Source organism: Bos indicus, chromosome 2 (genome assembly GCF_029378745.1).
Source record: "Bos indicus isolate NIAB-ARS_2022 breed Sahiwal x Tharparkar chromosome 2, NIAB-ARS_B.indTharparkar_mat_pri_1.0, whole genome shotgun sequence".
NCBI lineage: Eukaryota > Metazoa > Chordata > Mammalia > Artiodactyla > Bovidae > Bos > Bos indicus.
This window is the reverse complement of record NC_091761.1, coordinates 126,112,951-126,139,358: the sequence shown is the minus strand read 5'-3', so window position 1 is coordinate 126,139,358 and position 26,408 is coordinate 126,112,951. Positions and strand designations below refer to the sequence as shown.

Below are 26,408 nucleotides of genomic sequence, written 5' to 3'. Positions count from 1 at the left end.
ACAACAAATATCTGAGGGCAATTTAGGTCTCAGAGCCTGAAATGAGCTATGAAGAATCCAAAGATACAGTCCCTGGCCCCCACAGAACTGCTGTGAGCTGCCTGTCTTTGCCTGGAGAGATAGCAACCACCTCTTTTGTTCCCACCCACAGGAGTAGCTGTGGCGGAAGATAAACCCCTCCCTCAGCCAGGGCTGTGGCCAGAGGCTAACCCAGACCCTAGCTTCGTTTGGAGGGCAGATAACTGAAACCACAAAGGGCTCTGGAATCCTGAGAAACGAGAAATCCACCAACGGAGAAGGATTTATTATCTGTTTCCTCTAAGGAGGGTGCAAAGTTGTTCTAACAGTTTCCGTTACAGGGGTACCAACTGGCCGCTCCTCCCTAACAGACGGTTTTGTTGAGTTAGCTTCTTTTTTCTTCTTTTTTGGCCCCACTTCCTACGAGAGAAACGGCTTCAGTGAAGGAGAAAGGAGTCGTGGGGGGCGTTCTCTTAAGTTTCCTTCACCACCCTCATTAGCCACCTGACTTTGGGCTGAGGACTGAAGCAGGACAGAAGGTCCCTAGTAGCCGGAGGAGGGGAAAGTCCGGGGGAACCCCCACTTTCTTCACACCCAAGATGCGGGGTGCCGCTGCTGGCCACAGAAACCCCAAGAAGGCTTTTCTTTCTACTCAAACTACAGCTATTGTGTGCCAGAACCTGTCCTGAGCTGTTCTTGCCTGATAGGAGGGAAAATGCGGCTCTGGCTTCAGTGAAAGGGCCGCAGGGCAGCCCCCAACTCCGAGGGCCTCGGCCCTCAAGGGAACTTATGGATGTTTGAGGGGTGGTTCGAACTGGGCCAAGAGCACCGACGCTAAGACAGCAGCCCTGGAGGACTAACTGAAGGCGGGGGGAAGGGGCTGGCGGAGCGGGGACTCCTCAGGTGTCACCAAGGCTGGCAGGGGCCAAGGCAGAGGGGCGCTGAGTCGAGGGGCTATGCCGTCCCCGCCCCGCTCTCCCGGAATCAACATGGCCGCTGCGGAGGGGGCGGGGCAGCTCCGACTCCCGGCAGGAGCGGGGCGGGGCCGCCATCCGCGGAGCCAGTGCGCAGGCGCGCCCGCTCGGAGCCCCGGATGGAGGAGCTAAGGTTCGGGCCCCGCCTGGGAGGTTGAGACCCGCCGGCGCTGGGGATCCGGCGCCAGCTTCGGAGCCTAGGAGTTTTGAGGGTGGGGGAGGGAAGTCGTCAAACGGAGGCCGAGGGAAATGAGGCGGAGGCCGCCGAGAAGCGAGGAGCCCCGCCCCCTCCGCCATAGCGGCCTCCCAGTGCCGCCCCTTCCTTTACAGCCTCTCGCCCTCCCCTGCCTTCCGGTCGTAGGCCGGGCCAGGCGTCGCCGGCCCCCTCCGGAGTAACCCCTGAGCCGTGGCCCTTTGGAGAGAAGAGATGCCCAATCTCTGCTTGGGACTCTTGTCGAAAAGGAAACGGCTGGAAAGGGCTTCGGACCCGGGTGGGCGGCAGAAGGCGGCCCCTGAAGCCGGCGGCCAGCAAGGCCTCTGGTCCCGAGGACCCTGGGTCCGAACAACACCCCTCGCCCCCGAGGATGTTAGTCTTACCCAAAGGGTCCAGGGCTCCGATTCAACAGGTTTTCCTGTCTGCTCAGATGGGACCCTCCCTGCCCTAAGCATACAAGAGCATGCGCTGTCATCTGACAAGTACTGAGCTTGGAGTTGGGAGATCCTGGCTCTGAAAGAGCGCATCCGCTTTGGCAGGAGTGAGGGCTGGTGGAAAAGACTGATGTTTCAGACAGAAAAAAAAAAAAAAACATTCTCCTTAAATATATCCTTGGGTGTGCCACTTGATCTAGTGAGCCTCAGTTTCCACATCTGTAAAATGGCGATGGTAATTACACAGGGTCTAATGAGCTCTCTGTGTAAAAACTCTGGAGAGTTTTTATTACTGACTTCCCTGGGGCATATTTATCTCAAGGGAAAAGAGTAAAACTAGTTGCTCTGTACGTGTCCTGCCAGTTCAGAGTCTGCTTTCGTAAAGGGGTTGTTGGGAAGTGAGGGCCGCAATTAGCTGAGAGGGAGAGCTCACTGGCTTTATTCTTGTTTTTACTTGGTTTGCCTGCAAACTAAGTGTAGGCTACACGTCTTGTGTGCTCGCTGGGTCTAGAGCTTGAGTCTCGAGAGACGAAAGGAAGAATGGAAGCCTGGTGAAGAGGCAGAGGTGGGTTATGTGCTTTTCTGTTCCCGACTCTTCTGCATGTGGATAGGAAGTGAAGGAAGGGAAAAAGTGAATTCATCCTAGGATAAAGAACCAGCGGCCGTGTAAGTTTGGCTGTTCTTGTTTCTACGATTCCTCTCGATTCAGCGAGTCAGATACTGGCAATGTTAGGTAGATTCACAAACTACCGCTGTTCTCTGGGGATTTCGAAAGCTTGCCTTTGAACTGAATTTTGATGAGCAAACCGGTGTGGCGTTGGTGGCCCCTCCCTTCCTCCAGGCCTCCTGGTGATGGAGTAATCAACAGGCGCCCCCTTGTGCTGAAGAAAGAGAACTGTTGCTTCTGCAAAAATTGTGTTTTCCTGTGGCTTCTATGACTTTGTTTTGCTCTCAACGTGAAATATGGTGGGAGGAGTACTTGGAGCAGAGATTTTGTTTCCAGAGCCAGTGAACTGGTGAAGCCATATCCAGTTCCTGCCACTTCCACTGAATCAGAACACAGGTTTAATGTGCCTGTGTGTAATGCGAGGCCCTGGAAGGGTGGTTGGGAACAAGATAGACAAAACCCCTGCTCTCATAAACAACTTAAATAAGCAATAACTGTAAAGACGACAAGGGAGAGGGTAATGAGAGCATATCACATAGTCTAGTGAGGGTCACAGAATTCCAGAAACAAGTGATACTTAAAGGTTTGGTGTTAGGAAAGTGTTCCAGCCCTCCCTCTTAATTTCTCAGTTTAAGTACAATATTTTTCCTTTAGGGTTAGTTCTTCACCCCAAGTTGATGAGCTGCCTCTGATGCTCCTGCCCTCCCTTCTGATTTCTGACTGGTTCTGTAAGAGCCATTGCTACTTCTGTGAACCCAAGGAATTGTGTTTAAAAAAACAAAAAAAAAAAAGCCATTAAGTGCAGTCCTTCCCTCAGAATGGCTTTGCAGTTGTTTATACATTGCTGCCATTCCAATGAAGAGATGGGAAATAACAGTTTCTCCATCTGTAGTAGTCGACTTTGTCGTCCCTCTCAGTTTGTTTTAGCAATATGAGCTGGCTGAAGTCCTGCTGAGTGGTGGTTTTCTTTTCCTTCTCCACTTAATTTAACAGACCAACTGAATACACATCAGAGAGCTTAACTAGAGTGTGTAGTCATTATGGTCTTCCAGTTCAGTTCTATGCCCCACTTTGGGGACTCTGGTTTGGGACCTAGTGTATTACTCTGGGCAAGAGGGAAAGGGCACACACCAAGTAATAGCAACCGCAGTGTAGATTTGGTAGAGTGCTTTTTTCACACTTCAGCCCATTTCACCATCATGACAATTTCATGAAACAGACAAAAAGAGTCCAATCTCACTTACACCTAGAGAACTGAAGCTGAAAAGAACAAAACGAAAACTTATGGATGAGAAAGTCAGGACTTGAACCCAGGCCTTTAGTTCCCGCACGGGGGCTCTCAACAGGCTTTTAAAGGTTTTCTGTGAGCTTAGCTTTCCAGCTTCCTGCCTAGAGGAAATGTGGAACTTTCCTACAAGAATACAGTGCTTCAGAGTGATGGGAGGCAGTCCCATCTGCCTTTAAGATGCTTTTTCTTCATCTAGGAGGTTAGGTGGTTAAGTTTGCCATAATAATGCTGAAGCAGGAGGGTGTTTCTATGAAGAACGCTTTCAAGAATTTACTTTCTGCCCATGTGTGACATTTCCTCCTTGGATTTTGTGTTTAGAAGCCTGAGGGAGCTCAGCCCTGGCAGCAGGCCCCCTGAGTTCCTGGTGGTGAGAGGATGTGGCCCCTGGACCCATCCCGGAAGGAGGTCCTGGGGTTTGCAGTCAGCTGCCGTGTCCTGACTCTGGTGCTGCAGGTCAGTCTCTGATCTTTTGTCCCGAACATGCCGTTGCCACATGACTGAGCTAGATGCTAAGAATAGGCCTCATCTTTCGGTTTCCCAGATGTGCCCCTCCACGTGGTAAGAACTCTAGAGACCTAGACCACATAGCTGAAAAGTGGACAGACTCTTAGAAATGATCTATTAATCTCTTATTATACACATGAAATGGCTGAGGCCCAGAAAGCTTCAATGGCTTCCTTAAAGTCACAAGACAAGTTAGAAAAGGGCCAAGATCATACCCCAGGTTTCCTTACCCCTGGGCTAGTGATCTTTCCACCAGACCGTGATGTTCTGTAACCTGATGCCTTTACCCTGGGTCCCCAACCAGGAGGCTGAGCACAGTATCAGTCCGTTGAGTGAAAGAGAGGGGGCACTGTCCTGCGACCATCTGTGTTTATCTGTTTAGTCATCAGTGTCTTCTGCTCTTTCCCTAGCTGTGTCCCCTTCCTGTCTCACCCACACACAACCTCCAGTGCATTTTGCAACTCCCTTTCCCTTCCATGGCTGCCCTTGATAGATATTTTAATCCGATTTCAGGTATATATGAACTATATATGGTGCCTAGCACAGTACCCACTGCTTGTAGGTCCACAGTATCTATTATTGTTGAATGTACGTCAGCAGCCTAGGGATGTTCTGTCAACATATTCTGTGTGCCTTTCATCACAAGCACATTATCTCAGGCTCATAGCTGGTTCCTTTGTGGAAAACTCCTTTCCGCTCTCCTCCCCAACTATATGTGGCGTAACAGGCTCTGCTAGGTCCCAGGTTTAGTTAAAAGCGTCTTCAGCTTGGAGCCAAGGACTGTTCCCTGTGACTGTCAGTCCTGTCCCACTTGTTTCACTGTTCAAAGTGGCCTAGTAAAGAAATTGACCAAAAAAGGAAAGAGCCTTAAAAATGAGGTTGTACTCCTGTGGCCAGGCTTGGGAAAACTGACTTGATGATGGCTTTGAACCAGCATCAACTGAGTGACTGGCAGAACTAAGGAAGCAGTGCTGTGACTGCATGGCACCTGGGATAGGGTACCAGGAAGCGGGGGTTCTAATTCAGGTGATTTGGAAACAAGCATGTTTCCTCTGTGCTGTTCACTCAGCCACCAAATTTTATTAAGTTCCTGCTCTGTTCAAAGAATTGCTAGGTGGGAGTATAAAAAGTCATGATCTCTTTCCTCTTAAGAGGAAGTCTAATGGGGAAAAACACATTTAATAATAATGCTATTTCGTTGTCCTCCCCTTCCCCACTGGCAGCTTTAAAACTCCTGCCATCAGGTTATATCCCCAGTTACCCCTCATTGTTTCTGTTATCTCTGCTAGTGACAGCTCATTCTTCCTCATTCCTTGAAGGTTTTAGCTCCTGATTCACTCTTGCTCTTTCCAGCATTACTGTATGTTTCTTGGTGGTTTCAATATTAATAAAGCTGATACAGCTAACCACTATACATCTAACCACTATCTCCTGTCTTTGCAGTTTACTCCCTCAGGACTTAGCCATTGATTCTAGCTGTGTTCCCTGTCCCTCACTCACCTCGTGGCTTCAGCTGCCCTTCTTACCCAGCTTAGAGTCCATGGTCTACAATGCATACATGTACAACTCACTTGCTCCCTTCTTCCTGTGTTAATCACAAGACAAAAGCCCAACCTTGATTAAATTCAATTCCATGTGTACTCTGCGCCTGCATCTGCTCAGAGAAAAGCATACAACTCTGTTAACTAGTCTCTCTTTAAATTCAATACCATTAACCCAAGTGAGTCCTTAGTGCTGCCTGGCAATCTTAGTGTATTTCCCTGGTCCAGTCCCTACGTATTCTCTAAATTTTTCTGCCTATCAGAATCACCTGGGAGAGCTAAAAACAACCTAAATGCCCAGGCTGTGCCCCATACTGGTTAAATCAATGTTGTGGAGCAGAGGAGAAACCCAGGCATCTTGTATTTGAAAATCCAGTGCACAGGCTATTTTGAGAACTGGGGTCAGAAATTACTTACTTTACACATTTTTCTTACTTCCTCAAGTCTCTAGCACTTTTTCTCTAGCTTGTTTTCCTGAATGAAAATTCAGAAGAATAGAAGCAATAAGAAGCAACCTTCTGAATACTTCCTCCACAGCCATCCACAAACCTACCTCTGCACCTCTGCACCTTCACTGCTGAAGGCGGGGTGAACTGTCTGTCCTCTCTAAACTAAGGTCAGCTCCTCCACTTCTGTAGCAGATTCCATGCCCTTCTGCTTGCTCCACCAACGCTTCCCTTTCTCACTCGCGTACACAGTGGTTTCCATTCTGCTGGATTATTCCCGTTGGCAAACAAACGCCTCCCACTTAAAAAAAAAGATTTCTCTTGACCCCACAATGTCATTCACCTATTATCCCATCTCTGCTCCCCTTTACAGCAAAAATCCTCCAAATAGTTGTCTGTATCTACTGTTTCCCTTCTCCCTTTCTCTGTTGAACCCAGTCTAGGCAGTCTTCTCTCTCCTCCACTTCAGTGAAATAGCTCTCATCATAGTCACTGGTGACCTTCACTGGATTGCTAAATCCAGTGGTCAGTTTCAGTTCCCATCTTACTTGACCTGTCAACCACATTTAACAGAGCCGATCACTCCTTTGCTTTGCTTGGTTCTATGACACTGTGCTCTTCTGATTCCTCCCTACCTCACTGACCCTTCCTTCTTTACCGTTATTGCTGGAGCCTCGCTCTCTTTGGGCCTCTAAATATGGCATGTCCAGGACCCAATCTTCAGAGCTCTTCTTTTCTGTATCTGCACTTCTTCCCTGGGTGATATCATTCAGTCTACACCTTTTAATACTATCCATCCACTTACGACTTCCGAATTTATATCTCCACCCTTGATGGTTCTCCTCACCCTCAAGATTCATATATATCACTGCCTCATTGACCGCTACACTGGAACGTCTACTTCAAACTGAACTCGTGATTCTTCCCCAACGTGTCTTTTCTTCCTCATTTTATTAAATGGTAGTTCTTCCACTTGCTCAACCAAAGTACTAGTTCTTCTTTATCCCACAGGCTGTCTTCAATGCCATCATCCCAGACCATCGTGCAGAAGCCTTCTCTCCTCCTCGCCTCGCCCCCTCTGGCTCTGCAGACCAACTCGTGGAAGGTCTTCTGGGTGGCCTATCTCACTGGGACGCTGAACACTTCCTGTTCATTGCCGAGCACGGCTACCTGTATGAGCACAACTTTGCCTTCTTCCCTGGTTTCCCCCTGGTCCTGTTGCTTGGGGCTGAATTGCTGAGACCCCTGTGGGGGTTACTGAACCTACGGAGTTGCCTGCTCATCTCAGTAGCACTGCTCAATTCCTTGTTTTCCGCGCTGGCTGCACTTGCACTTCATGACCTGGGCTGTTTGGTTTTGCGCTGTCCCCGCCAGGCCTCTTATGGAGCACTGCTCTTCTGCCTCAGCCCCGCCAATGTCTTCCTGACTGCTGGTTACTCAGAAGCTTTATTTGCTCTCCTGACATTCAGCGCCATGGGGCAGCTGGAAAGGGGCCACAGCTGGACTAGTGGACTCCTTTTTGCCATGGCCACTGGTGTACGCTCCAATGGGCTAGTCAACATTGGCTTCCTCATACATTCTCAGTGCCAGGGCTTTTTCTCATCTCTCATGGTGCACAATGCTCTGAGACAGCTCTTGAAGCTGATGGGCTCTGTGTTCCTGTCAGTGTTCACACTCGGCCTTCCCTTTGCCCTCTTTCAGTATTACGCCTATACCCAGTTCTGTCTGCCAGGCTCAGCCCACCCCATTCCTCAGCCCTTGCTGCAATTAGCTGTAGACCAGGGCTACCGAACTGCAGAGGGAAACAAGCCACCTTGGTGCTCCTGGGGACTTCCCCTAATATACAGCTACATCCAGGATGTCTATTGGAATGTTGGCTTTTTGAGATACTTTGAACTCAAGCAGGTGCCCAATTTTCTACTGGCTGCACCGATGGCTATATTGGTTGCCTGGGCAACTTGGACATACGTGACCACCCACCCTTGGCTCTTCCTTACACTTGGGATGCAAAGGAGCAAGAACAAAAAGACCCTGGAGAAGCCTGAACCTGGATTCCTCAGTCCTCGGGTGTTTGTGTACCTGGTCCATGCTGCAGCGCTGCTGCTGTTTGGCAGTCTGTGCATGCATGTTCAGGTGAGGTGGACTCCTGGCTGGGAAGAGGTGTGAACACAGGCCACACCCGCTGGTCAGGAACAGGCAAGACAGCTGACTTCTTCCGTTTGAGTGACCTGTACCTAATTCATTCATTCAACTACTATTTGGGGGTGTTTTTATTGTGAGTCCCTGGGTCAGACCACTAAGGGTGGAACATGAATAAGATAAGGTTGCTGCCCTAGTGGGTCTTGTGGTCAAAATGGAGAGGCAGACATTTAACAAGTAAAAGGTAAAAGCACAGTATAGCAGAATGGAAGAGGAGATCCTTTTGAGATAAAGCATTGTGGAAGCACAGAGGAAACAGTAGTCAGCTGTCCAAGGAGGCGAGGAGGGTGTCATGTGTAGGCTGGGTCCTGAAGAGTAAGAAGGAATTCCATTTAAGAAGCAGAGGATGAGCACTCTGGCAGATGGAAGGGCATGGGTGAGAGTCCTAAAAGGACCTGATCTGACTGAGTTATAGGGATGAGCACAGAGGATGCCTCTGGGACCTTCCTCTAACATACAGCTGTACCTGGAATGTCTCCTTGAATGCCAGCTTTCTGAGGTACTCTGAGCTCTGGCAGGGGCTTTGTGTTTGGAGGGGACGTCTTGTGCGGTATTCGGTCAGTGGTGAGGATGGAGAGAGATGGGAAGGGTTTGATTGTATGTCCGATTGTTTTTGTTCCTGGTTGTGACCTCAGGTCAGCATGACTCCGGGGAAGTCTTTTGGTCTCCATACTGGTCATTCTTCAGCAGTTTCTGCTTCTTGGAGGTGCACATTGGCTGTCTTTAAAGTTCTCCAAGCTATATGAATAAGAGGCACAGGGGAAATAGAAAGTAGCATTCTGTGTTTGTAGCCAGGTTAGCTACTGGAGTGAATGCCAGCAAAGCTTAGAGTTTCCAGAGATGAGGGAGACCATTTGGAGACCTGGCTTTGGACTCCCCCAGAGGGGCCGTGTTGAACCACAGGATTCCCTGCCCCTTTCCTTCTGCTTTACTATCCCCAGGGCATGAGAGAACCGCTTCAGGTTCCCAAAGCCCCAGGGGCAGCCTAGAGCTTAATATTTATTTGTTTATTTGGCTGCATCAGGTGTGAGTTGCAGCACTCGGGATCTTTAGTTGTGGCATGTGGGATCTAGTTCCCTGACCAGGGATCGAACCCAGGCCCCCTGCATTTGAAGCACTGAGTCTTAACCACTGGACCACCAGGGAGGTCCCCAGCCGAGAGTTTAGAGTCCTGGTCCTGGGCTAAAAGTAGACCCCATGGAGTTTTTAGTATTGATTGGCCCATTATTGTGGTAATTAGTCTGTAGCTTTGTTTACTTGTAACATTTCAGTCACCTGGCTGGTGTTATACACAGCTTTATAAGGCAGATACTAAGCTCTGCTGAATGAATATCTTTTCCAGTACAATACATTCCTAGTCTGGGAGCTATAGTTTACCCAGAAGCAGGGAGGTCCCAGCCTTATCCCATTTGAGACAGTGACATTCCAATAAATGTGTGGATTTTCCCCCTCTTATGATTCCAGGTTCTCACCAGGTTTTTATGCTCCTCCACTCCTATTGTGTACTGGTTTTCAGCTCACTTGCTTCTGGATCAAGAACCGCTGCTGAAATCCCTAGAGGCTGTGCCTGGGAAGCCTCCTGCAGGGGACCCTCCACCAGGACAAAAGGTCCCCAGAAACTCTATCATGGGACTCTTGTACAACTGGAAAACTTGTTCTCTGGTCACACGATGCGTTCTAGGCTACTTCGTGACTTACTGGCTCTTGGGACTACTCCTCCATTGCAACTGGCTGCCTTGGACATAACCTGGAGACCTAGGGGACAGGCCTGAAGCAGACATAACCAGGGTCTGAAAGTACAAATACACTCTGGGGCTGCCTGTGCTCCCTGGAATCCTTACTCCGTCCATTAGAACCTCTCTCTGTAGGTGAACGTTGGTTAGGAATGGAAAAAGTGAAAGCCTCTAGAGAACCCTTTCTGGTCCTTGCTGTGGCAAATTTTAGAGTAGTAACTGTTTTCTCTATAAAGGAAGAAATCTTATTCCAGATCTATGTTGTCAGTCAACCTTAGCAGAGATAGTCTTAAACTTACCACCTGCTGCTGCTGCTGCTAAGTCGTTTCAGTCGTGTCCAACTCTGTGCGACCCCGTAGACGGCAGCCCACCGGGCTCTGCCATCCCTGGGATTCTCCAGGCAAGAACACTGGAGTGGGTTGCCATTTCCTTCTCCAATGCATTAAAGTGAAAAGTGAAAGTGAAGTCGCTCAGTCGTGTCCGACTATTAGCGACCCCATGGACTGCAGCCCACCAGGCTCCTCCGTCCATGGGAGTCTCCAGGCAAGAGTACTGGAGTGGGGTGCCATTGCCTTCTCCGAAACTTACCACCTACCCACATGTAAATTTAAATATCAGTTTCATCAAAGGCTCTAGCTGACAAGCTGGTCATAGTCCACACAGTGATGATGGAGGCCTGAACAGTGTAGCAGCGATAGTAAGTAAAATGGGACCATCTTTTCTAAATGGGATGTTGTTTCTGACGAGTTTTTTCATGATTTGTTCACTTATTTATATGATCTTCCAAAGATATGCATATTAAACTTTTGTTTATATCTGTAATGAATTACCTTTTTATTGTTATTACTTACATTGGCTTGCAGGACCTTAGTTCCCCTAGCAGGGATTAAACCCGGGCTATTGCAGTGAAAGCACTAAACTGGACTGCCAGGGAAATCCCATAAATTATCTTTCAAAAAAAATAATACAGGTCTTCCCTTTGGTGCAATGATTAAGAATTCGCCTGCCAATGTAGGGGGGCACAGGTTCGATTCCTGGTCCAGGAAGATTCCTACATGCCGTGGGTCAGCTGAGCCCGTGAACCACAACTGCTGAGCCCACGTGCAGCAACTACTGAAGGCCGTGTGCAACCTGAGCAGCCACTGCAGTGAGAAGCCTGTGCACCGCCATGAAGAGTAGCCCCTGCTCACTGCAACTAGAGCAAGCCCACAGATAGCACCGAAGACCCAGTGCAGCCAAAAATAATTTTAAAAATAAAGATTTTAAAAATAATAACACAAATTAAGGGCTGAGACCCTGCCACATGCTCTGCATCAAGTTATTTGCGGGGGAAGTCATGATAAGAGCACTGCATGAGGAGGCAGAAGGCCTAGTCCTGGTCCCTCAGGAAACCCCACTCACAAGCTGCATGCCAGGAAGAGTTTCCCGAGCCTCAGTTACCTCTTCTGAAACTAAGGGGAAACTATTAGCTTACTGGAGAAAAATACCCAGTTCTCCTGTTTTCAGCACTTAGAAGAAACTCTCCCTCTTCGCAGGTGCAACTCTGAGGAGTAACTTCAGTGACCTTTCCTTTGAATGAGGAAAAGCACTGACACTGGCAACTAAGGCTCCTGTCGTGTGTTAGTAAACCTGCCCAAGGCAACTAGGTGTTCAGCTCAGTGAGCGGTGACTGGTTTTCCTGCCCTTCACAAGTGCCTGTGCTTGCTTTATTAGTAGACAAGGATCAGAGGAACCATCACAGCAGCAGGAATTGATAAATTGTAGGTAAGTCCAGGGTTGAATGAAATGGTATCTTCTGGCCCCCGTTTGGTTATGGGCCTGTCTGTGTAATTGTAGTAAAATCCTTGATCCCTGCTGAGCTACTTTTTCTCATTCTTTGAGCCAGGTAAGATGTTCTGCATCATCACCACTCGTTCCCCATTTGAACCAAAAATTCCAGCAAGCAGAAACTTCAAAATAGATGGATAAGCAGCTTCTGGAGAGCCCTGTGAGAATTAGAATTATGACACACTCCCTCTGACCATGACTGAAAGCTCAACTTGCCAGCTGAAGGGACGCTCCTGGCTGAGCCCCAGCACCCTCTGTTGGAGTTCCTAGTCAGCCTGGCCAATAAGCATTTCCCATCCATCGCCCCAGCTTTAGCACAGCTGAGAGAATTTGGTCCAGAGTCAAGTGCTTCTGAAAATGTACACACAAATCAGGACAGCCCTTCTGCCAAGACACCCGAGTGCCCTTCTTGGCAAAAATGATCACCCCTGCCCTAGTGTCCCTCCAGTTGGCAGAAACTGCTCCCTCTCTCCTCAGCAACAGCTGCAAGTCTGGGGCCTTCCACCCTGTGTACAGGAAGAGTTGAGGTCCTGAATCAGCTCTTCACAGCAGAGGGAGAAGTACTAGGTGGTTTGCCCTCACGGATGCACCTCGCTGCCGCTTTTGGCGGGTAGTCAGGACCGATTATTCCCCTACTGGAAGAGGTGACTCAGACTCCACAGGTTAGGGGGTGATTTCACTGCTTTGGCAGCCTCAGCTTAACCTTCACACTGGATCTCATCACCCCGGAAACAAATGATTTCAAGGACCAGAAACCCTTATAAACTGGAACCTCTCCTTCTCAACTAATGTCAAGGAATTAAATCACTCTGGTATTTTGCAAAGACCATTCTAGGTACAGTTGATCGTAGAGGAGATAACTGAGAACCCCAGCTAGGTGGACACACCTGGTGTGACCTGGGACGGACACCGTTTTCTCTCTGACCTTGGAGGGATCTAGTTGCTGTTCTCTAAGGAACTAAGGAATGGGCTGATTTTATGGCCAGCAGCTGTCTTTTTACTATCCTATTAACAGTCTTTAATAGTCTGGGAGAGGGACATGAAGGACCCAAGGCAGGAAGCTTCCTGTTTACCCTGAGGTCTAACAATGCTGCAGCTGGGTTGGGCGTCTACAATTTCAGAGAAAAGTCATTTCCTTCTGAGACCCAGCTAAAACAGAAACCAGACCCTTCATGTACCTAGAAGTAGATGCTTTTTTGTTCTTTAATGAAAGTGGGAGGAGAAGGGAGTGTTTGACATGTCTTTACCAGCCTCCCTGGAAAAAAATAATCACTTTTCTTGACCCGACCCTCTCACCTTCATCTAAAACATGGAGTGTGTGCAGGCTTAGGGGATTTGAAACCGATTCTTTGAACAATTGTTTAGTAATGCCTATTTTAGGGGAATAAGACTGGCGTGCCTCTTGTCCTCAAATAGCTATTTGATAGTTTCTAGCAGAAACACAGGACCATTAATCAAGGGAAAGACTGATAAATTCTGGGGAATGGAGAGACACTTAAAAACTTTTTGCTCTATATTTCTCTACTTGAACTTATTTGTGATGAGGATGAATTTTACTTAGGAAAGGGTAAGTGTGGTACAAGAACTGGTGGTGGTGTTTTAATCACTCAGTCGTGTCTGACTGTTGTGATGCCATGGACTGTAGCCCGCCAGGCTCCTCTGTCCATGGGATTCTCCAGGCAAGAATACTGGAGTGGGTAGCCATTCCCTTCTCCAGGGGATCTTTGCAACCCAGGGATCGAACCCACGTCTCCTGCATTGCAGGCAGATTCTTTACTGCTGAGCCACCAGGGAAGACCCCACATTACAGAGTTGCTGCTGCTGCTGCTACTAAGTCGCTTCAGTCATGTCCGACTCTGTGCGACCCCAGAGACGGCAGCCCACCAGGCTCCCCTGTCCTTGGGATTCTCCAGGCAAGAACACTGGAGTGGGTTGCCATTTCCTTCTCCAATGCATGAAAGTGAAAAGTGAAAGTGGAGTCGCTTAGTCGTGTCCGACTCCTAGCGACCCCATGGACTGCAGCCTACCAGGCTCCTCCGTCCATGGGATTTTCCAAGCAAGAGTACTGGAGTGGGGTGCCATCGCCTTCTCTGACATTACAGAGTTAGTACACTGTAAATTCGCACAAGATGGAGGTCCCGCCCAGCTTGAAATACTTGAAAAGACTTCACAAGGGATAGACTGATAGGATTTGAAAGTTAAGGCCAGAGAATGAGTATAAGCAGCAGGAAACAGAACAGAACGAGGAGACCTCAGTTTGAGTGGAACTTGAGGTGTGTCGTTGTTGACATCTAAGCCTTGAAACCCACAAGCTCAGCTCCACTGCGTACTAGCTGTGTAAAGGTGAGCAAGGTACTGAATCTCTAGGCCTCTGTTTACTCATCTGTAAAACGTGGATAACACGATCTACCTCGCAGATATGAATAATAACATTGTCTGTCTCATAGGGTTGTTGTGCAAATTAAATGAAAAGGATTAACAAAGGAATCGCTGCATTTTGGACATGTTGAGTTTACAGTGCCATCAGCACATTCCTAAACCAGGAAAGGTGGAACTGGAGACAAAGGGGGGGTCAGGGAGCTTTCCGCACTGACAGGATAATTACAGCAGCCACGGTATTGGATGGGGCATCTCTAAAATGGGGGTGATACCACTTACCGTACAGAGTAGTTATGAAGATTCAGTGAGAAACCTGATAAAGCACTAGCTTAGCACCTAGCGCGTAGGAAGAACTTCATGAATGGTAGCTATTTTTTATTGTCATTATCATCATTGTCATAGTCATTGTCACTGAAAGACCAGGAACAAATTGTATGAGGTGGAAAAGAGAGTTTCAAGAGAAAGAAATGGGGATTTCCCTGGAGGTCCAGTTAAGACTTGTTTGATCACTGGTCGGGGAACTAAGATCCCACATGCTGTGTTGCATGGCCAGAAAAAGAAGAAGAAAGAAACGGTTACCAGGCTCATATGCTGTTAAGGAAAGGATGAGAAAAGCTATTGAATTTAGGGATTAGGGATATTAATCAGGGTAGGCTAACTGCGGTAACAAACAACTCCCCAAACTCAGTGGTTTAATAATAAAAGATTTTTCTTGCTCACATCATAGTCTAGTAGAGAGTTGGGGAGGGATGCCTGCTCCACCAGGTCATTTGGGACCCAGGCTGCTTCCGTTTCCTGACCCTGCCGTCCTTCAGATAGATGCTCAGAGTCCTCTGCTTGCGGAGAGGTTTTCAGGGGCCAGAGCTGGGAGAGTTGTATGTCACTTTCACTGTCATTCCATTGACTGGAACTCGGTCATATGGCCACATCTAACTCCCAAGGGAGGTTGGGAAGTAGAGTTGCCAGATAAAATACAGGATGCTCAGTTAAATTTAAATTTCAGGTAAGTGACATATATTTTTTCAGTATAATTATGTTCCAAATATTGTAGGAGACATGTAAGAAGTTCATTGTTTATCTGAAATTCAAATTTAATTGGATATACTGTATTTTTATTTGCTAAATTGGCAACCCTAGTGGGAAGTGAAGTCTGGCTATGAGTTTAGGACAAAGAGAACACAGATATTTGTGTGTCACAGTATGCCTCAGTCTGTGTTTCTGAATCAAATGCCTGTTTCTGCCCTTCCCACAGAAAGAACAGTTACCCTTCCCAAGGGAGACTCTCCCAAATCCCATCTAGTTACCCTATTCAGCTCCAGGTGGCTCAGCCATCTTCTAATATGGTTCCTTAAGGTGATGATGAACTAAAAAACCAAGTTATCCATGGGAAAAGATTCTTAAAAAGAGTGAATATATGTATATGTATACCTGATTCGGTTTGCTGTACACCTGAAATTAATACTGTAAGTCAACTATGTTGTTGTTATTTAGTCACTAAGTTTGGTTCAACTCTTTGCGAGCCCATGGGCTGTAGCCCACCAGGCTCCTCTGTCCATGGGATTTCCCAGGCGAGAGTACTGGAGTTGGTTACCAATTCCTTCTCCAGGGGATCTGCCCAACCCAGGGATCAAACCCACATCTGCTTGGCAGGCAGATTCTTTACCACTAAACCATCTGGGAAGCCCAAAATCAGCTTTACTCCAAAAAAAAAAAAAAAAGTATACACACCCATAAGAAAAAGTTTGGTGGAATTCTCTTGTGAATCCATCTGCTCCTTTGTTGGGAGTTTTTATCCATACCCGACAAGAAAGTATACAATAATAGAGCAAGAATAGGGTAACCTCAGTGTAAGCTCCTATTCAGAAGAGAAGAGAATGGAAGATGTAAAACTGTCACTTCCAAAGCACTCCTTAATCTCTAATGGTCAGACTTGTCAAAGCTCTCTTCCCTGGGCCTGGGGAGAGTTCCTCGATTAACCCTGACTTGCTCTCGGAAAGACTCCTTTGTCCGTTGTTCTCCACTCTTCTCACAGCTCCTGGCTTGTTTATTGTGCATGACCACACAGGAAATGGGCTTTGGGAAGTATGACCTCCTTGGTGAATGTTCAGCCACTTCTTGCTGGTACAAGCAGGAAGGGCCTAAAAGTTACTTTAAATCTTGGCCAGCCAAAAGCCTATGTATGTGTGTGGGGAGGGGGAAAGACATACATAACATAAAGTTCATCATTTTAACCATCTTTAAGTGTAAATTTCAGTGGCATTAAGTATATTCGCATTGTTGTGCAACCATCACCACTTCAAGGTTCATTCATATAGAAGGTGTGAAAATTTCCTTTTTTATATAGAATGGATAAACAACAAGTTCCTACTGTATAGCACAGGGAACTATATTCATATCCTAGGATAAACCATAATGGAAATGAATATAAAAAAGAATGTATAGGGAGTTCCCCGGTGGTCTAGTGGTTAGGATTCCAGGCTTTCATTGCCCTGATCCAGGTTCAGTCGTTAGTCTGGGAACTGAGATCCTATAAGCTCTGCAGTGCTGCCAAAAAAAGAGAAAAAAAAAGAATGTATATATGTGTATAACTGAGTCACTTTGCTCTGCAGCAGAAATTAACTTTGAAAATCAATTATGCTTCAATAAAAAATAAATTTAAAAATACTTCCATTCTTTTTAAGGCTAAATAACATTCCATTGTAGGTGTGTTGTTATTGTTCAGTTGCTCAGTCATGTCTGACTCTGCAACCCCAGGGACTACAGCACGCCAGGCTTCCCTGTCCTTCACCAACTCCCAGAGTTCTCTCAAACTCATGTCCATTGAGTCAGTGATGCCATCTAACCATCTCATCCTCTGTCGTCCCCTTTTCCTCCTGCCTTCAATCTTTCCCAGCAGCAGGGTCTTTTCCAGTGAGTCAGTTCTTCGGATCAGGTGGCCAAAGTATAGAAGTTTCAGCTTCAGCATCAGTCCTTCCAATGAATATTCAGGACTGATTTCCTTCAGGATGGACTGGTTGGATCTCCTTGCAGGCCAAGGGACTCTCAAGAGTCTTCCCCAACACCACGGTTCAAAAACATCAATTCTTTGGCACTCAGGTTTCTTTATAGTCCAACTCTCAAATCCATACATGACTACTGGAAAAACCATAGCTTTGACTAGATGGACCTTTGTTGGCAAAGTAATGTCTCTGCTTTTTAATATGTTGTCTAGGTTGGTCATAGCTTTTCTTCCAAGGAGCAAGCATCTTAATTTCATGGCTACAATCACCATCTGCAGTGATTTTGGAGCCCAAGAAAATAGTCTGTCACTGCTTCCATTGTTTCCCCCTCTATTTGCCATGAAGTGATGGAAATGGATGCCATGATTTTAGTTTTTTGAATGTTGTTTTAAGCCAACTTTTTCACTCTCCTTTTTCACTTTCCTCAAGAGTTTCTTTAGTTCCTCTTTACTTTCTGCCATAAGGGTGATGTCATCTGCATATCTAAGGTTATTGATATTTCTCCCGGAAATCTTGATTCCAGCTTGTGCCTTATCCAGCCTGGCATTTCACATGATGTGCTCTGCATATAAGTTAAACAAGCAGGGTGACAATATACAGCCTTGATGTACTCCTTTCCCAATTTGGAACCAGTCTATTGTTCCATGTCTGGTTCTAACTTGCTTCTTGACCTGCATACAGATTTCTCAGGAGGCAGGTGAGGTGGTCTGGTATTCCCATCTCTTTAAGAATTTTCCACAGTTTGTTGTGATCCACAGAGTCAAAGGGCTTGGTGTAGTCAAGTAAGCAGAAGTAGATGTTTTTCTGGAACTCTCTTTCTTTTTTGATGATCCAGTGGATGTTGGCAATTTGATCTCTGGTTCCTCTGACTTTTCTAAATCCAGCTTGAACATCTGGAAGTTCACGGTTCAAGTACTGTTGAACCTGGCTTGCAGAATTTGAGCTAGCAGTGAGATGAGCGCCCGTCTTGTCAAAGCTATGGTTTTTCCAGTAGTCATGTATGGATTTGAGAGTTGGACTATAAAGAAAGCTGAGCGCCAAAGAATTGATGTTTTTGAACTGTGGTGTTGGAGAAGACTCTTGAGAGTCCCTTGGACAGCAAGGAGATCAAACCATTCAATCCTAAAGGAAATCAGTCCTCAATACTCTTGGAAGGACTGATGCTGAAGCTGAAACTCCAATACTTTGGCCACCTAATGTGAAGAACTGACTCACTGGAAAAGCCCCTGATGCTGGGCAAGATTGAAGGCAGTAGGAGAAGGGGACGACAGAGGATGAGATGGTTGGATGGTATCACCGACTCAATGGACTTGAGTTTGAGCAAGCTTCAGGAGTTGGTGAAGGACAGGGAATCCTGGCGTGCTGCAGTCCATGGGGTTGCAAAGAGTCGGACATACCTGAACTGAACTGAGATGAGTGCAATTGTGCAGTAGTTTGAACATTATTTGGCATTGCCGTTCTTTGGGATTGGAATGAAAACTGACATTTTCCAGTCCCGTGGCCTCTGCTCAGTTTTCCAAATTTGCTGACATATTGAGTGCAGCACTTTCACAGCATCATCTGTTAGGATTTGAAATAGCTCAACTGGAATTCCATCACCTCCACTAACTTTCTTCGTAGTGATGCTTCCTAAGGCCCACTTGACCTAGAGCCAGGACCTAGAGTATGGCTCTAGGTGAGTGATCACACCATCGTGGTTATCTGGGTCATGTTCCCTTGGTATCTCTAATTTTCTTGAAGAGATCTCTAGTTTTTTCCATTCTATTGTTTTCCTCTATTTCTTTGCATTGTTCACTTAGGAAGGCTTTCTTATCTCTTCTTGCTATTCTTTGGAACTGTGCATTCAGATGGTTGTATCTTTCCTTTTGTCCTCAGAGTATGAAAGGGCAAAAAGATATGACAATGAAACGTTATTGTATGTATACACCACAGTTTGTTTATCTATTTGTCTGTTGATGGATATACTTGGATAGCGCCACCTTTTGGCTATTTAAAATAATACTACTAATGAACATAGAAAAGTAATTAAGTATTAGTCGCTCAGTCGTTGGGACCCCAGTGGACTGCAGCCCACCAGGCTCCACCGTCCGTGAGATTTTCCAGGCAAGGATACTGGAGTGGGTTGCCATTTCCTTCTCCAGGGGATCTTCCCAACAAAGGGTTCGAACGCAGATCTCCTACACTGCAGGCAGATTCTTTACTGACTGAACTACAAGGGAAGCCCATTGAAAAGTGAAAGTCGCTCAGTCCTGTTCAATTCTTTGCAACCCCATGGACTATACAGTCCATGGAATTCTCCAGGCCAGAATATTGGAGTTCGTAGCTATTCCCTTCTCTAGGAGATCTTCCCAATCCAGGGATCGATCCCAAGTCTCCCACGTTGCAGGTGGATTCTTTACCAGCTGAGCCACCAGGGAAGCCCAGGAGTACTGGAGTGGGTAGCCTATCCCTTCTCCAGTGGATCTTCCTGACTCAGGAATTGATCCAGGATCTCCTGCATTGCAGGCAGATTCTTCACCAGCTGAGCTATCAGGGAAGCCATATGAACATTACAGTTGCCTGTTTTCAGTTCTTTGAGGTATATACTGAGAAGCATATAGTGCTGGATCATGTGGTAATTCTACGCTGCTGTTGTTGTTGTTTTAGGAACTGCTATGCTGTTTTTCATAGCAGTTGCACCATTTTGTATTCCCAGTAGCAATGCACAAGGATCCAGATTTCTCCACAGCCTCACCAACACTTACTTTCCTTTTTCGTCCCTTCTTCTTCTATTTTTTTTTTTTTTAATACTTGCCATCCTAATGGGTATGAAGTGGTATCTCACTGTGGTTTTGATTTGCATTTCCCTCATAACTAGTGATGTTGAGCATCTTTTTATGTGCTTTTGACCATTTGCATACTTTTGGGAAAGTGTCTATTCAGATCCTTTGCCCATTTTTTATAATTTTATTTATTTATGTTTGGCTGTCCTAGGTCTTCATTGCTCTACAAGCTTCTCTCAAGCTGCAGTGAGCAGGGCTACTCTCCAGTTGCAGTGATCATACTTCTCACTGTGGTGGCTTGTCTTGTTGCAGAGCACAGGCTCTAGGTGCATGGGCTTCTGTAGTTATGGCTCCTGGGCTCTAGAGCCCAGGCTCAACTTGTGTGGTGCATGGCCTTAGTTGCTCCATGGCATGAGGGTTCTTCCTGGATCAGGGATCGAACCCATGTCTCCTGCATTGGCATGCGGATTCTTTACCACTGAGTCACCAAGGAAGCCCTGCTCATTTTTAAATTGGGTTGTTTCTTTGTTGTTGAATTGTTGAAGTTCTTTATATATTTTGGATTTTAATCAGATATGTGATTAACAGATATTTTTTCCCATTTCATGTGTTGCCTTTTCACTCTATTGATAGTGCCCTTCAATGCACAAAATTTTTAGTTTTGATGAAGTCCAATTCATCTATTTTTCTCTTATTGCCTATGCTTTTGGTATCATATGCAGAAAAATCATCACCAAATTCAGTATCATGAAGATTTTCCCTTGTGTTTTCTTCTAAGAGTTTTATAGTTTTAGCTTTTATGTTTAGGGTTTTATAGTTTTAGCTTTTATCCATTTTGGGTTCAATTTTGTATGTGGAATAAGGTAAAGTTCTTACTTTCTTATACATGTGAATATCCAGTTTTCCCAGCACTATTTATTGAAAAGACTGTGCTTTTCCCATTGAAAGGTCTTGGAATCCTTATTAAATCATTTGACTATATATGCAAGGGTTCCTAAGCTGTCTGTTTTATGCCTCTCTTTATGCTGGTACCATACTGTTTTGATTACTATAGCTTTGTAGTAAGTTCTGAAATCAGGAAGGGTGAGACCTCCAACTCTACTCTTCTTGTTCAAAATTGTTCTGGCTATTCAGGGTCCTTTGAGATTTCCTGTTATATTTAAGTTGTCAACGTTTTTTTCTTTCTTTCTTTCTTTCTTTTTTCAATTTAGGCTCATGGTTTCTTTGACAATACCATTACCTCAAAATATTTTTGATGTGTAAGTCAGAATTCTCCAGAGGAACATAGCCTGTAGGATTGTGTGTGTGTGTATATCTATACCTATCTGTTTATCTGTCTATAGAGAGGTTTTTTTTTTTTTTTTTTTTTTAGAGAGAGGTTTTAATGAATTGGCTCATATGATTGTGGAAGCTGGCAAGTCCACAATCTGCTGGGTAGGCCAGCAGCTGGAGACTCAATAGAACAATTGATGTAATAAAAGTCTGAAGGCAGGTCTACTGGCAGAATTCCTTCTTTCTCAGGGAAAGTCAGTCTTTTTTCTGTTAAGGCCTTCAGCTGATTAGATGAGACCCAGTCAATTTATGGAGGATAATCTACTTTACTCCTTCTGACTTAAATGTTACCCTCACCTGAAAAGTACCTTCACAGAAATGTCCAGAATATTTGACCAAATATATGTACGCTGTGGCCTAGCCAAGTTGACACAAAATTAGCACAATAGATTTCTGCTCTCTTTGCTTCTAGTCAGATCCATGTGACACAACCACACTCCAGTTCTTTTCTAGATAGAATTTTCAAGCTGATATATTTATCTCCTCCTAGTATCCCCTTGCCTCACTTCCAATGTAATGATGGCTACATTGAGGTCATCTGAAATAATAAGTGAGAAGGCCACAGTCTTCACCTGATATTTGCCTTAGAGATGACCACATCTTTCAACTCATGTTGTCTGAGAACTTTTTCAATCTTATACAATTTCTAGTCCAGAAACAGTCACTTTTAGTGACCCTGAGAGGCCCATCGTTTCTGGACTTCCTCTGCCTGAAAAATAAGCTAATCCTCACCTAAATTCACCTTTTTCTCCCAATACTTTATGAAGGTACCTGGGCTAGTTATTAAGTTATTGTTTCAGCTCCAAATCCACCCTTCTACTTTCTACTATGAGATACTGGACCTGGGACTTTGCAAATCACATTGCTATTGACGGCGGGCTCTATGTTTGACTCTGCCAATAAGGGCCACTAGAGGGAGATAGTGAGGTCAGAAGAGGAAGAAAAGACTGCTTTCTTCAGTTTGCTTCCTGTTCCTGTGAGATCATCCTAAACTATGCTCCTTCACCCCAGCAGCAGCAGTGTCATCCTGTAGCAGCAGCTGAATCCACTTGCAGTTTTTTCCAAAAATTGCAGACCCTGCTTCATGGCGTACCAATCAGAGACACCAACACCATCTCTGTAGCACCTCTTTCTCAGAAGTGTTGGTCTCTCCTCCACCAACACTAGACTTAGAGGTCTGAGTTTCAACTCTGTAGGACCCCTCTTCTAAGTTTCCAAGTTTTAGTAATTCCACTCTTCCTTTTGTTCTCCTAGTCCTAGGAGTTTAGATGCTTCTTACTATTGCTGCCTCCATAGAATCTGTTTTCTTTTCACCCTTTCAGATAACTAATAACAATGTTATACCTAGAATGGCTAATCATTCTGTTTATTACATTTTCTCCAGTGACTTGTGTGGTTTCTTTCTCATCGGCAGGACCCTGAGGGATACAGAAATTGGCGCTAGGAGGGGTCCCAGGGAATCGACTGAGAAGACGGGATTAGGGAACTGTTTTGGTTGTGTCATGGGGTTTGAATGTGTTGAGCTTCTTGCCAATGAGAAATGTGATGCTGCTAATTCATGGCATGCTGCGGCAACATGATTAATCAAATTATCACCTGTGGTTATTTGTGATGCGTGATAACTAAAGCAAATGCCTTGGGGGCCCAAGTGGCTGTTGTACTTGACTGTATGGCAGTGAGGATGACTACAGGGACTGCAGTGATGATGACCGCAGAAGGAATTCTGAGAGCATGAGTCCTCGCAGAAAGAAGATGACAAGCTGGGGCCTTTAAACTCTCAGCTCAAAGCATGGTCAGAGAGTCACAGAGCTTCCATGATAGCCCATGAAAGATCTCTTATTTCTTGTAGTCACCAGACTTATTAGCTACAAATAGAACAAAAATATAGTGCATGTTATTGAATGTTATCAGTTGAATTCAGTCTTACTAAGCCTTTACTGTGACTGAGAAGGAATGGGACCTTGAAACTTGGAATGGACACATCTGGTTTGATATTCTCCTAGGTTCTCAGAGTCTCCATTCCACAAGTGGATGGGACGAAGAGCAGTGATCAGCACTTGCGAGTTTTATGAGACAGCCTATCACTTCTGGCTTCCCTGGTGATTCAGTGGTAAAGAATCTGCCTGTCAATGCAGGAGACATGGGTTCGATCCCTGGGTTGGGAAGATCCTCTAGAGAAGGAAATGGCAACCCACTCCAGTGTTCTTATAGGGGAAATCCCATGGACAGAGGAGCCTGGTGAGTTACAGTCCAGGGATCGCAGAAGAGTCGGACATGACTGAACGACTGAACAACTACAACTGCCACTTCCGCTCACATCCCAACAGCCAGGAGCCAGTGTCTCTCTGTAGCAGAGGCTGGGAACTGTGGGCGTTGATGAGAATGGGCAGTTTATACCACACTAAATGGGCCACTAGTGACCCACTGAAGATAGAATTCTTGGGGGAGTAACATAGAAGCCAAGCTGCAAAAAGCTAAGAAATGATTAAGTGACAAGGAAGTAGTAGCTATACTTACTAAAGAAGTAATAGCTACTCTTATTTAATAAGAGTAACTAATGCTTAAAATTTTCCAAGCCAGGCTTCAGCAATATGTGAACCATGAACTTCCAGTTATTCAAGCTGGTTTTAGAAAAGGCAGAGGAACCAGAGATCAAATTGCCAACATCCGCTGGATCATCAAAAAAGCAAGAGAGTTCCAGAAAAACATCTATTTCTGCTTTATTGACTATGCCAAAGCCTTTGACTGTGTGGATCACAATCAACTGTGGAAAATTCTGAAAGAGATGGGAATACCAGACCACCTGACCTGCCTCTTGAGAAGCCTGTATGCAGGTCAGGAAGCAACAGTTAGAACTGGACATGGAACAACAGACTGGTTCCAAATAGGAAAAGGAGTACGTCAAGGCTGTATATTGTCACCCTGTTTATTTAATTTATATGCAGAGTACATCATGAGAAATGCTGGACTGGAAGAAACACAAGCTAGAATCAAGATTGCCGGGAGAAATATCAATAACCTCAGATATGCAGATGACACCACCCTTATGGCAGACATTGAAGAGGAACTAAAAAGCCTCTTGATGAAAGTGAAAGAGGAGAGTGAAAAAGTTGGCTTAAAGCTCAACATTGAGAAAATGAAGATCATGGAATCCGGTCCCATCACTTCATGGGAAATAGATGGAGAAACAGTGGAAACAGTGTCAGACTTTATTTTTCTGGGCTCCAAAATCACTGCAGATGGTGACTGCAGCCATGAAATGAAAAGACGCTTACTCCTTGGAAGGAAAGTTATGACCAACCTAGATAGCATATTCAAAAGCAGAGACAGTACTTTGCCAACAAAGGTCTATCTAGTCAAGGCTATGGTTTTTCCTGTGGTCATGTATGGATGTGAGAGTTGGACTGTGAAGAAAGCTGAGCACCGAAGAATTGATGCTTTTGAACTGTGGTGTTGGAGAAGACTCTTGAGAGTCCCTTGGACTGCAAGGAGATCCAACCAGTCCATTCTGAAGGAGATCAGCCCTGGGATTTCTTTGGAAGGAATGATGCTAAAGCTGAAACTCCAGTACTTTGGCCACCTCATGTGAAGAGTTGACTCCTTGGAAAAGACTCTGATGCTGGGAGGGATTGGGGGCAAGAGGAGAAGGGGACGACAGAGGATGAGATGTCTGGATGGCATCACTGACTCGATGGACGTGAGTCTGAGTGAACTCCGGGAGTTGGTGATGGACAGGGAGGCCTGGCGTGCTGCGATTCATGGGGTCGCAAAGAGTTGGACACGACTGAGCGACTGATCTGATCTGATCTGATCTGAACGTCACAGTTGCTGTATTTACCCCTCTGCATCCTGTATTCTGACTTCCTTTCTCTTATCCTAGTCTCCAGTTCTTTTTCCTATACTTTTCCTTAAGCTTTCCAGTAATCCCGATGTGGTGGACAGACCCTAAGGGAAGCCTCAGTGATTGCCTCCTGGTATTCACGCTTTTGTGTGATTCTCTCAACTTCAAGTGGGACCTGTGACTTGCTTCTCACCTACAGAACATGGTGAAGGTGTTGGGCTGTCACTCCAGTTACATATATAAGCTATGTTATTTAAACTCTGCTTTAGCAGCCTGGAGCTAGAGACTCTCCTTGTGAGCCCGAGGAAGTAAGCAGCCGTGTTGGAGAGGCCCACGAGGCAAGGAACTGGGGTGACCTCAAGGCACTGACTGCAGATGGCCTCTGGAACCCCAGAGAGGCCTCCAGGTGACAGCCAGGCCCTCAGTCAGACAGTCATAAGTTCTGCCCACAAAGTCTGAGTGGGTTTGCAGGTGTTTTCCTCCCCAGTTGAGTTCCCAGACGAGCATGCAGCCTTGCTGACACCTTGTCTGCAGCCTTCTGAGATTAAGCAAGGGACTCAGCTAAGCTGTCCTGGGCCCCTGACCTGGAACCTGTGAGATATAAGATGTTGTTTTAAGCCGCTACGTGTGTAGTAATTTGTTACACAGCACTTAAAAAACGAATACACCCTGAACTCTCGAAAAACACTGGGGCCCTGTGGCATCCACCCCATCAGGGGATAGGAAGACTGGGTCTGGGTCCTGATTGCAGAGCTGGGTGAAGGGGGCAGAGATGTGCCGCACAGACTCCTTGGGCATTTTGAAGTTCACGACAGTAATTAACAGGCCGCTGGCCTTCCAAGCAGATTATGTCCCGAGCCCACCCCTGCCGGCTCCGGAGATGCCTGTCCATTAAGTCTTCAGAGATGGGTGGTGAAGCCTGGCCCTGGAAATCCAGATTGCCAGAAGTAGATCACCTCTCAAATCTCGGGGCTTGGCACGGTGCCCGGCACCCAGGGGGCGCCCAACAAATGGTCTGACTGCAAAAGAGCAGAAAGTGTCCTGGAGCGCGCCTCCGCGGCCGCGTCCTCGTGCGGCAGCGATCGGATCGGCCCGGGATGGGGTCCGGGCCCTGCAGCGGGTCGGGACCCGGCCGCCGCGCGGCCGCAGCGCCATCCCGGGCCCGGGCGGAGGGGGCGCTGCGGCGGGAGGCCGAGCGGGGCGGGGCGGGGCGGGCGGGCCATGGGGCCGCCCCCTGCGAGCGCGCGCCG

General features: G+C 46.4%; 1 protein-coding gene across 5 annotated transcripts; it reads left to right on the top strand.

Annotated features, from left to right (window-relative positions):
* Positions 1–1,044: 1,044 nt before the first annotated feature.
* Positions 1,045–10,844, top strand: PIGV (phosphatidylinositol glycan anchor biosynthesis class V). Of its 5 annotated transcripts, none has more exons than XM_019980497.2 (5): positions 1,045–1,125; positions 2,121–2,205; positions 3,914–4,048; positions 7,098–8,219; positions 9,750–10,844. In XM_019980497.2, the coding sequence occupies exons 3-5, from the start codon at positions 3,971–3,973 to the stop codon at positions 10,029–10,031; spliced, it is 1,482 nt and encodes a 493-aa protein (XP_019836056.1). In that variant the 5' UTR covers positions 1,045–1,125; positions 2,121–2,205; positions 3,914–3,970; the 3' UTR covers positions 10,032–10,844. The 5 variants fall into 5 exon arrangements, with proteins under 5 accessions (XP_019836056.1, XP_019836064.1, XP_019836079.1 ...); XM_019980505.2 differs by having other exon boundaries at positions 1,093–1,125; positions 2,116–2,205; XM_019980520.2 differs by lacking the exon at positions 1,045–1,125 and adding an exon at positions 1,132–1,578.
* Positions 10,845–26,408: the final 15,564 nt, after the last annotated feature.